At 32.5% G+C, this 15,211-nt stretch overlaps 1 protein-coding gene across 6 annotated transcripts in view; it reads left to right on the top strand.

The window, feature by feature from the left end:
- Positions 1–15,211, top strand: part of SPAG16 (sperm associated antigen 16) — a 907,696-nt gene that overhangs the window by 12,188 nt on the left and 880,297 nt on the right. For all 6 annotated transcript variants that reach the window (XM_038585670.1, XM_038585671.1, XM_038585672.1 and 3 more), the window contains exons 4-5: positions 1,609–1,727; positions 7,430–7,567. In XM_038585670.1, the coding sequence (XP_038441598.1) occupies positions 1,609–1,727; positions 7,430–7,567 (257 nt within the window). The remainder of the gene's footprint in view (positions 1–1,608; positions 1,728–7,429; positions 7,568–15,211) is intronic.

The following is a 15,211-nucleotide window of genomic DNA, read 5'->3' on the forward strand; positions in this document are numbered from 1 at the left end:
CATAGGAAAGATATTCCAAATTATCCTACTTGAGTGTTAAAAATTTTGTTTTAAAAAAACCCTAGTCATGGGAGCCTGGATAGCTCAGTGGTTAATTGCCTTGGCTCAGGGTGTAATCCCAGGTCGGGGGATTTGAGTCCCACTTCAGGCTCCCTGTGAGGAGCCTCCTTTTCCACCTTTCTATATCTCTGCCTCTCTCTGCGTGTCTCTCATGCATCAATCAATCAATTAATCAATCAATCTTTAAAAACAAAAACAACCCCCCCAGTCATTTATCAGGAAATTTCTCCCAAATTTGCTTCAATGGATTATCGTTTTGAATATTGTAGCAGCTACTAGTAATTAAGATCAGCATTACATTATGTATAGCACTTTTGAGAAAAACCTTTTAGGGCAACAGGCATTCTTTCCTCATGCATTTCTATGTAACTATTAACAGGTATGTAACATTTACCTGGTATGTAACCATTACCATGTTAAGGAGAAGGAGGAAGGAAAGGCTATTGTTGAGTTTCTATATATGAAAATAGATCTGTCTGTTTAAACAATCAGCAGTTAGATTGGTAAGTTCTTGCCAATAAGAAGAAAATTAAGGCACTCTGGAGACAATGATGCTGTTGATATTTTTAAGTATCTACCTATTATTTGGCTTATTTTATACACTGACTTATGGTGGTTTTATGACTGTCCTAAATTCATATCTCACTTGCTGAAATACCTTTGCTTTTCTGATTCAGGGGTCTGCAAACTTGTTCTTTGGGGTCATATAGTAAGTATTTTAGATTTTGAGGGCTATAAGATGTCTGTTGCAACTTACCTCTCTTATGTAGTATGAAAGCAGCCATAGACAATATGTAAACAAGTGGGCATGGCTGTGTTCTAATAAACTTTATTTATATAGTTAGCTGACCCCTGATATAGTTGATAGACTGACTTCCATTATGAAATGGTAGGATAAACTACTTTGTAGCATATAACTTCTTCTCTATCATAGTGTTTCTAAAGATCAAGGCACTAGAATTTATTATATTTCTTTTTATAATGATAATAATTGAAAGAATTAAAAGGCCCATATGTTCCCCCTTTGTAAAAATGTGTTATATGCTATTGAAAAGACAAGCTGACCTCCTTATTGTTCTTTAGATAATCCAGTCATGCTCTTGCCTCAGGTTATTTGCTGTTGCTATAACTTAAACATGATTGTCTTTCTCTAGGTTTATGCTCAGATTCCACTTTATCAGTGAAATCTTCCTTCATCACTCTACATATATAATAGCCCAGCTCCACATACATATCTGCCCTGCATCTGGCTCTCCCTCCCTTCAGTCCTCTGCTCTTTTTTCTCCCAGACCCTTAGTGCCATCTGCCATATTATGTATTTTTAATTTAGTTATTCGTTTTCTGTCTCCATCTACTTGACTATTAGATGTGAAGACTGAGTCTTACATAGGTATAAATTCATTACTGTTTTATCTCTAGTGATTAAAATCGTTCCTGGAACATAACATTCAACAAAAATATATGAAAAAATAAACATTTGTACCAATAATCAAAGCTTAGTGATGATTTTATATTTTCAAAATAAATAATGACACATTTAAATTTCAGGAGCAGAAAACAGTCCTTCCTTCAAAACAACAAGTACCTGAAGTAATAGAAGACTTTCTCTGCAATTTCCTAATCAAAATGGGAATGACCAGAACTCTTGATTGCTTTCAGTCTGAATGGTAAACAATTATGTAGATAAATAGTTCTCTAAAATGCTAACATGTACACTTATAACTGTCTTAAAGGATTTGAAGTTGTTCAGCTTATGCAAAATGGATGAAATGGATGGAAGCCTTTCTCATCCCCACCAGTGGAACCACAACACACTTTCTCTCACATAATTAAGATGTCAGTTTAAGAGAAGTTTTTATTAAACCTCCTTTCTAAATATTCAAATTTGAGTGATTTTCAAAAATCAAGAAAATGGAATATCTCCTTGGATTATATAATAATACAAAGCTCTTTTATAAAATACTTTTCTAATACATTCTGCATAATTATTAAGGGTAATATTTCCTGCATTTAGACATCCTACCAAGAGTACTACTTCGTTTGCTTTACTTCTAGTGTAATGGCCTTTCTCTGCTCTCACAATTGTTTAATTCTTTTTCTATAAATATTTCTTCATTTAGAAATAAGCAGAATTATATTTTCAAACGATGTCTAGACACAGATCTTTTTTATAATCGAAAATTTTAGTAACTTATTGGTTATGGAAATCAGCAGGCATCCTGTCTTTATTCCTCTGCTACAGCAGTAATGTCACCAGGCATGTTTTCAGAGTCCTAACATTCTTAATGAAATATTGAATAATTGGATGTAAAAATATGTTTGAGCCATTTTAAAAGACATTTCATATCATGGAAGGGGATACTATGATATAAAAAATGTTTGTAGTGTTTTGAGACTAAATCCTAATTTTAAATATAAGGAGCAATTTGTAATTTCTGCTACCACAACTTTGTTGTAATTTTTATTTGCTGCTTTTTTTGGTTCTCATCTACCAAGACCATGTACATAGAAGAAATAAGTTTTATTATTTTAAAGTGCATATCTAAAGTTAATAAATTGAATGAAAAGGACCATTTTTCATTAAAACAGTTTAGGAAAAAGAGCAAGTTTGATGGTAGAAAAATAATAATGTTCCTATTAAATAGAAATTGCATGAATGATTTTTATAAAAATGTCCCTAAGAGATAATTACAAATGTATTAGAAAATACATTTTTGTAAAAGTAGGTAGATGATTAATTTACAGTACTAATGAAATGAAAAATTAATATGGCTCAGTTCCTTTTTTTTTTTCTAAGAATATGTATAGGACATGTAGTACTTCCATGTTTGTTCATTCCAAAGTGTGAAATGATTCTCTTTGAGAAATCTGGAACCAACTGTATTTTTAACAAGTGCTTGTTGTTCATATTGTCCTTTTAGATTTAGCAATTTGAATTGAGATAAAACTTCAGGAAACTACAGTGGTATTAGGACTTGTAGAACCCCTATATAAGCATGCCATTTAGTATATTACAATAATCTTAAAGTAAAATTCATATATCTCATTATTATATGGGTTTAGTAATACTGTGTTTCAAATAATTGTATCCTTATCCCTAGCTGTCAGTCAGTTTATAATGAAGTTACAAACTGTAATAAGATTTCACAGTATTCACTCTTTATTTCAAATGACAAATTTTTTGCTTTGATCAGAAACTTTTACTTACTTTGCATAGTAGGGCTATTGGAATATTAAATATATTTTTTTATCATTTTTTATTATAGAGAAAAACATTTATAGTATTCATTACTATGAATTCATTTGTCTTATAGAACTTTACAAAATGAGTTTTCCTCATTGTTAGTTTATAAAATAGAAAACCTCAAAGTAACCAGAAAACCTGGGCAGTAAAATTTGGCTTGTGGTTTTTCAATCCTCAAACAGTAATTGCAGTAAGCCTTTTAAATCTAAGGTCAGCAAACAAATTTGGCCTGCCTCTTTTTATAAATAAAATTTTGTTGGCACATAGCCATAACCTTTCTTTTAGGTATTGTCTATGGCCACTTTCATGCTATAATAGCAAAGTTAGTCACAGTGGACTACATATAGTCGACTACTAAGTGATTAACTACATATAGCCCAGAAAGCTTTTTTTTTTTTTTTTTTTTTTTGCGAATTCTAAACTATTTTGTGACAATTCACAAAAAGAAATTGTGTGTGTATGTGTGAATGTAATAGGAATTTTTTCTGTGAATCACAAGTGTGCACTGTGGGTTAGCTGTAGCTAACAGAATTTTGTCTTTGTTGGTAAAGTATTTTCCCTAACTGTCCCTAAAACATGGAGGCAAAATTCTCACTCAATACTTGTTATTATCTAGGTGACTGTTTCCCTGTCTTTTATATCCTATGTCTCGGGCACCATCAGGAAGGAAAAATAAGCCTTACTCTTATGACTCTATTGATGTGCTTACTGAAATTATGTTGCTCTATTTGTCATCTGTGACAATGGGCCTTAAACTCTTCTGGTATATAGACAAAGCTTACGAAAGCCTTTGTACTTTCTCCCTGAAATACATGTATATTCTCCATTTCTGTGTGATTCTAAGTAGTTTATGGACCTTATGGTAAATATGAAGACCATTATGTAATTTTATTGGCAGGTTTCTTGTTGGTAAATTTTATTTCCTGTTCCTAATAGTTAAATAACAATCTTTTTTCCCATCTGAACACTTTTCAGTCTTATTCTAAGTGTGAGGGAATAAAGAGGAAGAAATAAAAAGGCCAGGATATTTCTTTAACACACACACACACACACACACACACACACCTGAAACAAAACCAAAAAAATCTTATGTAGGGAATGCTGATTTTATTGAGAAATGTATTAGTGTATTTCTGGAGTTTGTAGATTAAGATTCCTAATGATCTAACAGTATTAGAATAGTTTTAGTTTAAAATCATCTTTTATATTTTTACATAGAGTATAGAGATTTTACATGATAAATTATTTTTTAACGTCCTAAGATACATGACATAGTATATGTTATGTTGTATTATGCTTGACTTGTATTTACCATATACTAATTTATTTACATAACATTTAATTTAGAGAAGGACTACATATCACTTTTTTTCTTATCAAAATCGGGCACTGAGGGGGGCACTTGATGGGATGAGCACTGGTTGTTATATGTTGGCAAATCAAACTCCAATTAAAAAATAATTTCTTTAGTGATTTTTTTCTGTGTTAAATAAAGCAAGTTGCTGAAAACCAATTTTATGGTCAGAAAAACTTTATGGCCTAATACTTCAATCAATCCTTACATCTTCTCTTCTCAGATAAGTATAAATCACATTCTAAATATGAATATAATAGTGAATTTATAATTAAATGGTTAATTTGTTTTATAAATTGTGGCAAGTATTACTTAATATTAATTCTATTATCTTAACCTTTTGAATATTCCACAGAGCTTATCTTGCTGTATTTTAATATAAGATATATAACACAACCATATGACTATTAATATGTAATATATTAATAAAATTAAGATTTATAATATGAAAATGCTGATGATTAAAACATTTTTAAACATGTTTAGCTCATCTATAGCTCATCTGCAGGGATTTCTTTGTTAATAACTTTGTAACTGAAAAGTTTTTCTATGTTTATATTTTGTTTAGCTTTATTGCTATATATAATGTATACATAAAATTATAATTAGTTACAAATCTGTAAGTGATTCTCTGATGTTCCTTTTAAATTCACTGAGAAAACAGAAGTTCTGTGACTCCTGCCTCCCTCTCTACTAACCTGTCATGTCTGTTCTTAGGTCTCCTCCTACTCACTTGTCACAGAGGCTGAGTTCTGCATACTGTCATCAAAGGCCAACCCTCCAGTTGTCTCCTGGAGCCTAGCTCTTCTCACCTGCTCCAGGACATTGCTTTGGCAATTGTCCCCTCTCTTTTCTGCTCTCTAAGCTTTTTCCCTTTCTGCTGGGTCATTCCTATAAGCATACAGATATTCAATTTTTATTATATTTTAAAAACGGCAGAAGACAAAAAAAAAAAACACGCTGAACTCCACATCTTCTTTTAAGTTCATCTTGACTTCCTAGGCTCCACTTAATAGCATGTCTCCTTGAAAGAGAACATTGCCACTTCCTCATGTTGCTCTGTCATCTCCATGACTCCATTAAAGTTTTTTCAGTGCTGCACATTGCCAAATTTAGTGACTGATCCTCAGTACTTCTGTTCATCCTGTTTGCAGCATTATCACTGTCTTTCAAGTTTTCCTTTTTGGAACACTTTATTCACTTGGTTCCTGAGCTGCAATGCTCTCATATTCACTTAGTACTTCATGACCCCCTCTGATTCTTAGTCTCTATTTAGTAGTATTTCCTTCTCTTCCCAATCTTGAAATAGTCTAGAAACTTCATTTCTCTCTTTACATTCACTTCCTAGATGGCTTTGTCCAGTCTTGTGACTTTAAGTAGTATCTGTTTACTGATGATTCCCAAATTTGAATTCAAGTCCTGACTTTTCCCCTGAACTCTGGACATGTATACCTAGAATTCATCCTCACTTGATTGCCTGCTATACATATTGCATTGAGCAATTCCTTAATTTCTCCAACCACCCAATTCCTACTGCACTCATTCCCCCATCTTTGTAAATGGCTGGCTGTTGTTCCACAAGAAACCTTGGAGTCATTCCTTAACTCTTTTATTAACCAACACCTGGCAGATGATCTGTAGGAAAATCTTTATTGGCTCCACCAATAAGTTGTCTCCATCTTTGACAGCATGCCCAAAAGGGTCCTATTTCTCATAATCTGTATTGCTACAAACTTTGTTCATGCCACCATTCTCTCTCTTTTGCAACAGTCTCCTAACTGGTCTTTCTGATTCTACTCTTGCTCCTCTAGAGTCAGTTTATTCAAGCAGATGCCAGATTATTATTATTTTTTTTAAGAACAGAAGTTTCTTTTTTAAAAAATTTTAGGTAGTTAACATATAGTGTAATGTTGGTTTCTGGAGTAGAATTCAGTGATTTATCACTTACATACAACACCCAATGCTCATCATAGTGCTTTCCTTAATACCCATCACCCATCTAGTCCATCCCCCTACCCCACCTCCCCAGCAGACTAATCCTTTTAAAAGAAATCAGATGAGTATCACTTGTTTCTCAAAGCCTTCCAGTGGCTCCAGTCTGATTCAAGTAAAATCAAATTCCTGTTTCTTCTCTCCTGCTTCCTGCTACCCATTTCTTACTAGTCTTCCCCTTCCTGTAGCTTCAGATACTCCGGATATACAGGCTTTTTGCTTTTAATTGTACATGTCAAACATCTCCTTTTTTCAGGGTCTTTACATTTATTTTTCTGTCAACTGAGAAAGCTTCTCTCCTTCATATCTCCATGACTTAGTTCCTTTATGTCTTTCAGTTTTCTGCTCAAATAGCACTTAGCCAGTCATACTTTCTGTGTTCAACCTATATAAAATAGCACAAATGCCCCCATCACTCTCTACTTCAATCTCTATCGCTCTTATCCTGTTTCCTTTTACTTCATAAAACATATCACCATCCACACTAGAATGGATGGGGACTTGGACTATTTTGTTTTCACCAGTGTCTAGATTAGTGCCTGGAACATACAAGATGTTCAGTTATAGTTTATGTACCATGATGATGTTAGTACCTTAGCAATTAATTATTTTTTTATTTTAAATATGTATAATGAATGTTGACATTCTAATTTACAAAAGTAGTACCACAACTCATTTCTGTAAATATCCCCTAGGACTTAACTTTTTGAATTGTACATAAATAAAGCCAATTTAGTAGACAGAAACAACATAAAGCCTTTTATTTGATTTTATCCTAGGTATGAATTAATACAGAAAGGAGTAACTGGTCTTAGAGATCTTGGGAATGTTCCAGATGTCTACACACAGAATATGCTTTTAGAAAATGAGAACAAAAATTTGAAGAAAGACTTGAAATGCTACAAACAGGCAGCTGAGTATGTTAATTTTTAAATGACTTTTTTTTTTCTTTTGGACTAAATAGAAGTAAAGAGTTGAATGAAGCTAACTGTGGTTAATGTACCAGAGCTTTAATTCTGAATTGAATTATATTTAAATTCTAGTTGGAAAGAATGTGAAAGGCAAATTAATTGAACAGATGATCCAAACTCTCACAACTGCAACCCACCAGGAAGAGTAGAATGCAGGAAATTGTATAGGAGATGGTTCATTTGTTATGTAACACTCACTTTCTTACAGTTTTGATAATATTTTCATGGTTTGTAGTGATTTTACCCCAGGAGGATGTTAAATTCCAAACTAATAAAATTATGGGAAACAGAAAGGAAGGAAGGAGCTAGTGTATTCCTAATTAGAGGAATTTTGGTATTTGAAAATCCTCCAAAGGAAGATTTGTCACCTTCTAGCATGAATTTATGTATAGAAAAGAAATTTAACAGAAGCCAAACCTTTCTTTCTGAAATTAATGAAAGACATAACTTTTCGTGAACAAAATTAAACACTGTTATTCTGGCAAAGACAAATATGTGAATGTGTTGACTAAGGAGGAGTCTAGTCATCAAGACAATGTTAGATGGAAAATCAATGCTTAGATATGGAGTAGAGAACATTGATGCCTTTGCTCATTATTTTTTGTTAAAAATACTTAAAGAGTGGTTTTCTCTGTTAAAGAATCCTATTACAACAAAAAATTAGATAAGCAGAACTACCATACAGAAACATAATATTTTTAAGATCTTTGTCAAAAAACAAGACTACGCATTGCAAAGTGAAGGAAAGTTATAAAATAAGCTCCTACTTTTAAAAGGTGGTGGTAGGGACACCTGGGTAGCTCAGCGGTTGGGCACCTGCCTTCGGCTCAGGTGGTGTTCCCAGGATCTGGGATCGAGTCCCGCATCAGGCTCCCTGCGAGGATCCTGCTTCTCCCTCTGCCTATATCTCTAACGTATCTCTCAGTCTGTGTCTCTCATGAATAAATAAATAAAATCTTTTTTTTTTAATGTGGTAGTAAATAAAAGATAATTTTATGATCATTTATTCACTTATTACTTACACTTATAGAAATGTTTTTTCAAGTTATACAGGTTTCATATTATCTGTGGGTATACTATATGACATTTTATGTCTTAGAAGTATATGATAATCCATGGAATGATAAGTTACTAGAACCAGCATTCTCTCTATTCTCAGTTCATTTCTCAGAAGTGGTTTGCACTATTGGCCCTGATGTTCACTGTGATATTCTATAGACACCTAATGGATACACTGGGAATTTGACACAGCAAATTTTTCAGAGTGCTGCCTGGCATACTCTTTCAGTTCCTGATCTTCTTTGAACTATTGCTTGAGTTTGCTAATTTTCTTTTGAATAGATAGAGACTTTTCCTGCAATGAGTTTTGCCTTGGGACATTAAATAATCATTATTGATTACTGGTTTATTGAATACTATATTTAGAAATTGTAGTCAAAACATATAAACTATTACCTATGTAATTATTAGCCCATAACTAAAACATATCACTCAAATGAGATCTGATTCTTGTTTGTGTTTACTAAAAATTATCAGTTTACTAAATGTATATAAAATTTACTATATTTATTAAAATACAGTTTTAGTTTAAAGAGTTATGATTATTATCTCCTAAATCTATTTTATTTGAATAATTAAACTTTAACAAATTAGAAAAGGAAAATAAATAATCTACTTGACATGGAAAATTTGAATGAAAGATGCTTGACCCTTAGTAGATGCCTAATATTTATATCATTAAATGAATATTAAGTACATTGTGCTCTCATGGCACCTTTTGGTGAAGCATGTCTCTGGAGCCTAATTCTTTTGGATGCATTTCAGAAAATGGAGACTGAAGCTTTGTAAAAAATTACCAAAACTACTTCTGTCATGCTGTAAGTTTGCCCCACATTGTGATATTTTATCACACGGTTTTTCAATTCAACTTTTGAAGATAATTTTCTAATAGAGATTAGTAATAAACATGAGATTTCTTTCATAGAACCTACCATAAAGTTTTCCTTTTCAGGATTAAGACTATTTCTCAAGGCAAGATAAGTGTAGATTTTAAATACTTTTCTAATAATAATCTTTAGTATGTAAAAGGAAGCTTACAGATCTGTTATATATTGTCCTCATTATACTGGTAGCATTTAATGATGTATCTAGAAGAATCAGAGAAATCAGATAGCTATAAGCTTAGTATTTATCTAGAGAAGAGAGTTGGCATGGAAAGAGTATTGAACTTAAGGTTCAAATACCTAGCTTCCAATATTCTGCTACTTATTAACTCAGTTTTCTTATTGTTAAACTGGGAGTAATTGTACATAATATTATTAACTCCTAGGGAGTGATGTGATAATTAAATGAGACAATCTATATTAAAGAGCTGTGTAAATCACAAAGTGCTTTGAAAATGTCAGCTAATATTATCAATATCTCTAAAGGCTGTCATCCTTGGATATTTTTTTAATCATCACATCATTAATATTTTTGAAATTCAGCAATGATGAAGCATAAAGGAAGACATCAGAGGGGAAATATTTCACTCTAAATTTCATTTGAATTGCTATATTAAAAAATGACCTTTTTCTCTGTTGCAAGCAATGCCTATTTTAGAACAGAGGTTTTCCTTATCTTGCTACAAATGTAGATTATCTTATCTAAAATATGGTTTCATGTATGATATATATGTATGTATGATGATGGATGTTAACTATACTTATTGTGATCGTTTTGCACTGTATATGAATATTGAATCATATTGTGCACCTGAAACTGGTACAACATTATAGGTAAATTATACCTTAATAAAGAAAAGTTTTAGAAATGAATGTTTGGAAAATTTCCTCCTATATAGATGTATTTAAGGGAAGAAATGTACTATTAAAAAGTGTTTATAATTGCATTGAAGGTAAAAGTGTATACTAGATACTGGAGAGAAATAATATAAGTAGTAGTTTGATAATCTTTCTTGAAAAAGGACAATTTAACTTTACTTTTATAATAAAATGCAGATCATTTGTCATTTTATTTATTTTATTTTTTATATATATATATTTTAATACTTTTTACTTATTTTTAATTTTTTAATACTCAATTTAAAAATTAAGAACTTAATAGATAAACACGTGAAAATTCATTTTTGGTACCTTTTGATCAATTATACAATCAATTAAGTTCCCATAAAAATTTATTTCTGAATTACACATTTGTTTGTAATTTGGTTGTTTTAACCACTTTAGACACGTTAAAGAATAGGGAAAACATCCAGATGCAATTTCTTATAGAATTACTATTTTACACTTAAACATATTTTGAAACAACATAATGAATTTAATTCACTTTCTCATTTTTTTGACATCTGCTTCAATAATTTTTAGATTCAGAATTACTCTTGTTCTTGATATCCCCCAATGGTTTCCTAATGTTATTTTTTAATTAAGTTTTTAATTCCACTGTAGTTAACACACAGTATTATATTAGTTTCAAGTGTACAATACAGTTCTATACACCATTACTGTGTTCATCATGATAGGTAAACTCTTAATTTTCTTCACCTATTTTACCCATCCTCCCACCCATCCCCTCTGGATATGCTTTATTTTAAATGAGTATTCTCAGTTACAGTAATTATTTTTTTTCAACAAGAACATTTTCTACTTGAAGCATACTTCAGAATACATTTTTTTAAGATTTTATTTATTCATGAGAGACAGAGAGAGAGAGAGAGAGAGAGGCACAGACACAGGCAGAGGGAGAAGCAGGTTCTCTGTGGGGAGCATGATGTGGGACTCGATCCTAGGACTCCAAGATCACGCCCTGGGCTGAAGGCAGGTGCTAAACTGCTGAGCCTACCCAGGGATCCCCTGGTTCTAAGAATATATGTGTATAAAACATTCTATCCAAGAAAAATAGAATATACATTTTCTTCAATTACACAAGCAAAAAGAAACATAATGAATAATACAAATTTAAGAAGACCTAAAATCATGCCAAGTATATTTTCCAATGGCATTGGTACAAAGCTAAATATCAATAATAAAGCTGAAAAATCTACAGTGTAAATATTAAATATTTAATATGTAAATATTAAACAGCACACTACTGTACAAGCAGTGGGCTAAATTGGAAAACAAATGGACAGGCACTGAGGGGGGCACTTGGGATGAGTACTGGTGTTATATATTGGCAAATCAAACTCCATAAAAAATATACAAAAAAAAAATTTAAAAAAAGGAAAACAAATGGCACATCAAAATATGTCTCAATAACAAAAGAAAAAGCACAATATTCTAAAACCTATGGGATGCAGCAGAAGCAGATGTTACAGTGAAATTTATGCTATAAATGCTTGTATTAAGAAAAAAGTTCAAATAAACATACCACAAGGAACTAGAAGAAGATGATAATCAGCTGAAATTTAGTAAGGAAGGAAATAACGGAGAAAAAATTAGAAATAAGTAAACTAGAGTCCAGAATAAACAGTAACATAACATTGAAAGTAATGACCAGTTCCTCCAAAAAATTAAAATTGGCAATGCATTAACTACATTAAGAAAAAAGAGAGAAGACTCAAAAACTGAAATGAGAAATGGAAGAGAAAACAGATTAACCACAGAAATACATAGTGTGACAACAGATTGCTATAAACAATTATATGGTAACAAATAAGATGACTTAGGAAAAAAACCAGATAATTCCTAAAAATGCACAAATTAGCATAATTGAATCATGAATCTTGGATCTAAGAAATAGGAAATCTTTTAGACCAACAAGAAGAATGAAAGTTTAATTAGGAATCAAAAATTTCCCCACGTAGAAAAGTCCAAGAACACATGATTTCATTGGTGAATTCTACCAAACATTAAAGAAAAAAATTAGTCTTTATCAAAATCTTATAAATGATATAAAAGACAAAACACATTTAAAATCATTCCATGAGGCCAGAACAAGAACAAAAAGGTGCAGTTTGTCCAATATAAATATTGCTACTCTGGCTTTCTTTTGACCTCCATTTGCATGATAAATGTTTCTCCACCCCCTCACTTTCAATCTGCCGGTGCCTTTAGGTACAAGAACATAGGGAAAAGTATTTTCTCAAACGAGCTTTAATTCATGGCGCTGGATTGCTACCTAATTTTTAAAATAATTTTTAAATGAGTAGGGTTGACACTGTTGCATTATTTTCATCTGTACAACATAGCGATTCAACCTCCCTACATGCTATATTCACTGCAAAAGATGCTATATTCACTGCAAAAGATGGTATTATTGACTATATTCCTCATGTTGTGCCTTTTATTCCTGTGCCTTATTCCATAAATGGAAGTCTGTGTCTTCCACTCTCACCCATTTTGCCCATCTCCCTATTTCCCTTGCCTCTGGCAACCATCAATTTGTTCTCTTGTATTTATAGGTCTAATTCTGAATTTTATTTATTCCTTGGTTTTATTGTTTAGATTCCGCACATGAGTGAAATCATATGGTGTTTGTCTGTCTCTGACCAACTTATTTCACTTGGCAGGATACCTCTTAGGTCCGTTCATGTTGTTCCAAAGGGCAACATCTCATCCTTTTCTATGGCTGTGTAATATTCCCTTCATGTGTGTGTGTGTGTGTGCACATGTGTGACCATGTGTGAGCATGACATCTGCCTTATCCATTCATCTACTCATGGACACTTAGGGTTGCTTCCATATCTTGGTTGGTTATTGTAAATAATGCTGCAGTAAACTAAGGGTGCATTTATCTTTTTGAATTAGTGTTTTCATTTTCTCTGGAGAAATACTCAGTAGTGGAATTAGTGGTTCATAATGGTATTTCAATTTTTTATTTTTTTGAGACTCCTCCATACACAATGGCTAGTGCTTTATGTCTTCTCGTAGTGTAGACATTGAAAATATTCTCAATTGGATGGTTTACTCTGAAAGGCATCATTGTATTTGTACTTTAACATTCCATAGTCTGGCTTCCACCCAACCTATTCTCCTTAACTGTGCATCTTATTTCATTCTTTTTTCCTTCAGCTTCTGTGGCAGCATGCTGTTCCTCTTCTTCTAATTCATTGACAGACTTTTTTTTTTTTTTTACCTCTGCACTGTTAACTCTCTCTAAGGCTGTGCTGTCCAATAAGATAGCCACTGATTACATGTGGTTGTTGGCAGATATAATTCGTGATGGTAAACTATATGAAGAAAAGTAACATGGGTAAAGGAGACAGAGATAAATGGCATACAGTTTTATAGAGGGTGGTGAGAGAAATCCTGTCTGATATCTGAAGAAGCTGAAGGAGGGCACGTATGAACTTAGGAAAAGGAAGTTCCAGGCAGAGGGAAAAGGAAATACACAGAGCCTATGGTGGGCGCAGCTTGACTTGTTAGGGGGCTAGTAAGGAGACTAGTAACTGGAACCAACCAGGGGGTAAGTGGTAGAGCCCTTTGTTAGGACTTTGCTTTTTTCCCTCTGGGTGGGATAGTTTTGAAGAAAAGCATAATGTGAGCTTGTTTTTATTGGAAAATCGACTGGATAGAGGGACATGATGGCAACAGGGAATTCATTGTGGGTTGACTTACCTGGTTACTACATAATAATAATGAAGTCAAACAAACTTTTTGTGGGTCAGTTAGGTTCTTGAAAGGACAGCATCTGCTATTAAACTCATAATGGGGGTATTACTAACCCCATTCATACTTTAATTCAGAACAGACACTGATAACAGGTCACATATTGTGGAGAGAGCAACACAAATCCATGATGTTCTATCCTTTATTAGATATAATAATATAATTATCACTCAGTTCCCTCATATATAAGTGGGATATTATCGATCCTTGTCACATGGTGAGTGCTCAATAAAGATTAAACCAGTGTTCTATGTTACAGCACCCTTTTTTCCTTTCATAACATTGACTAGTTTATTGCATTTTATTTTCTTTTTACTATTTTCTATAGTCCTGTGAGTTTGATGAAGGCAACAATTGTGATTGACTTACCCATCACAGGATAATGAATATAATACCTGGTCTACAGTATATATTAAATAGGTAGAATAGCATCATCATCATCATCATCTTTGTCAACCTTATGATTAGCAATAGCAGTAGTACTGAATAAACACCAAAAGTCATATTTCTTCCAGAAGACAGGCACATAGCAATTTATTATTTACATATAGTAAGCTAATTTTGAAAAAAATATCAAGGATTTAGAAAGAAAACAAAATAGAATAATGAATCACATGGGCCTATCAGTTTCAACTCTTAACCATCTTTTCTCCCATTACTTCATCGCTACCCCCACCCACACTCTACATCCACTTAGTAAAATGTATTATTTTTTTACAGTTCTTACAGAAGATGTCCCTTCTTAGGCATCCCTGCCTCTGCAGTCAGTGTTCTGATATATCAGTGTTCTGATATTTGATCAGTTTGCCTGTGTAAGAACTTCATAAATGGAATCACAGAATGTGCATTTCTTTGTGTTTGACATTTTACATTCAGCATCAACTCTGTAAAATAATATCTGTGACTTTTGAGTTTATCAGTAATTTGGTCTTCTTTACTGCTATGTAGTATTCTACTGTATAGTGCATATCACATTTTGTTT

Source organism: Canis lupus, chromosome 37 (assembly GCF_011100685.1).
Source record: "Canis lupus familiaris isolate Mischka breed German Shepherd chromosome 37, alternate assembly UU_Cfam_GSD_1.0, whole genome shotgun sequence".
Lineage (NCBI taxonomy): Eukaryota > Metazoa > Chordata > Mammalia > Carnivora > Canidae > Canis > Canis lupus.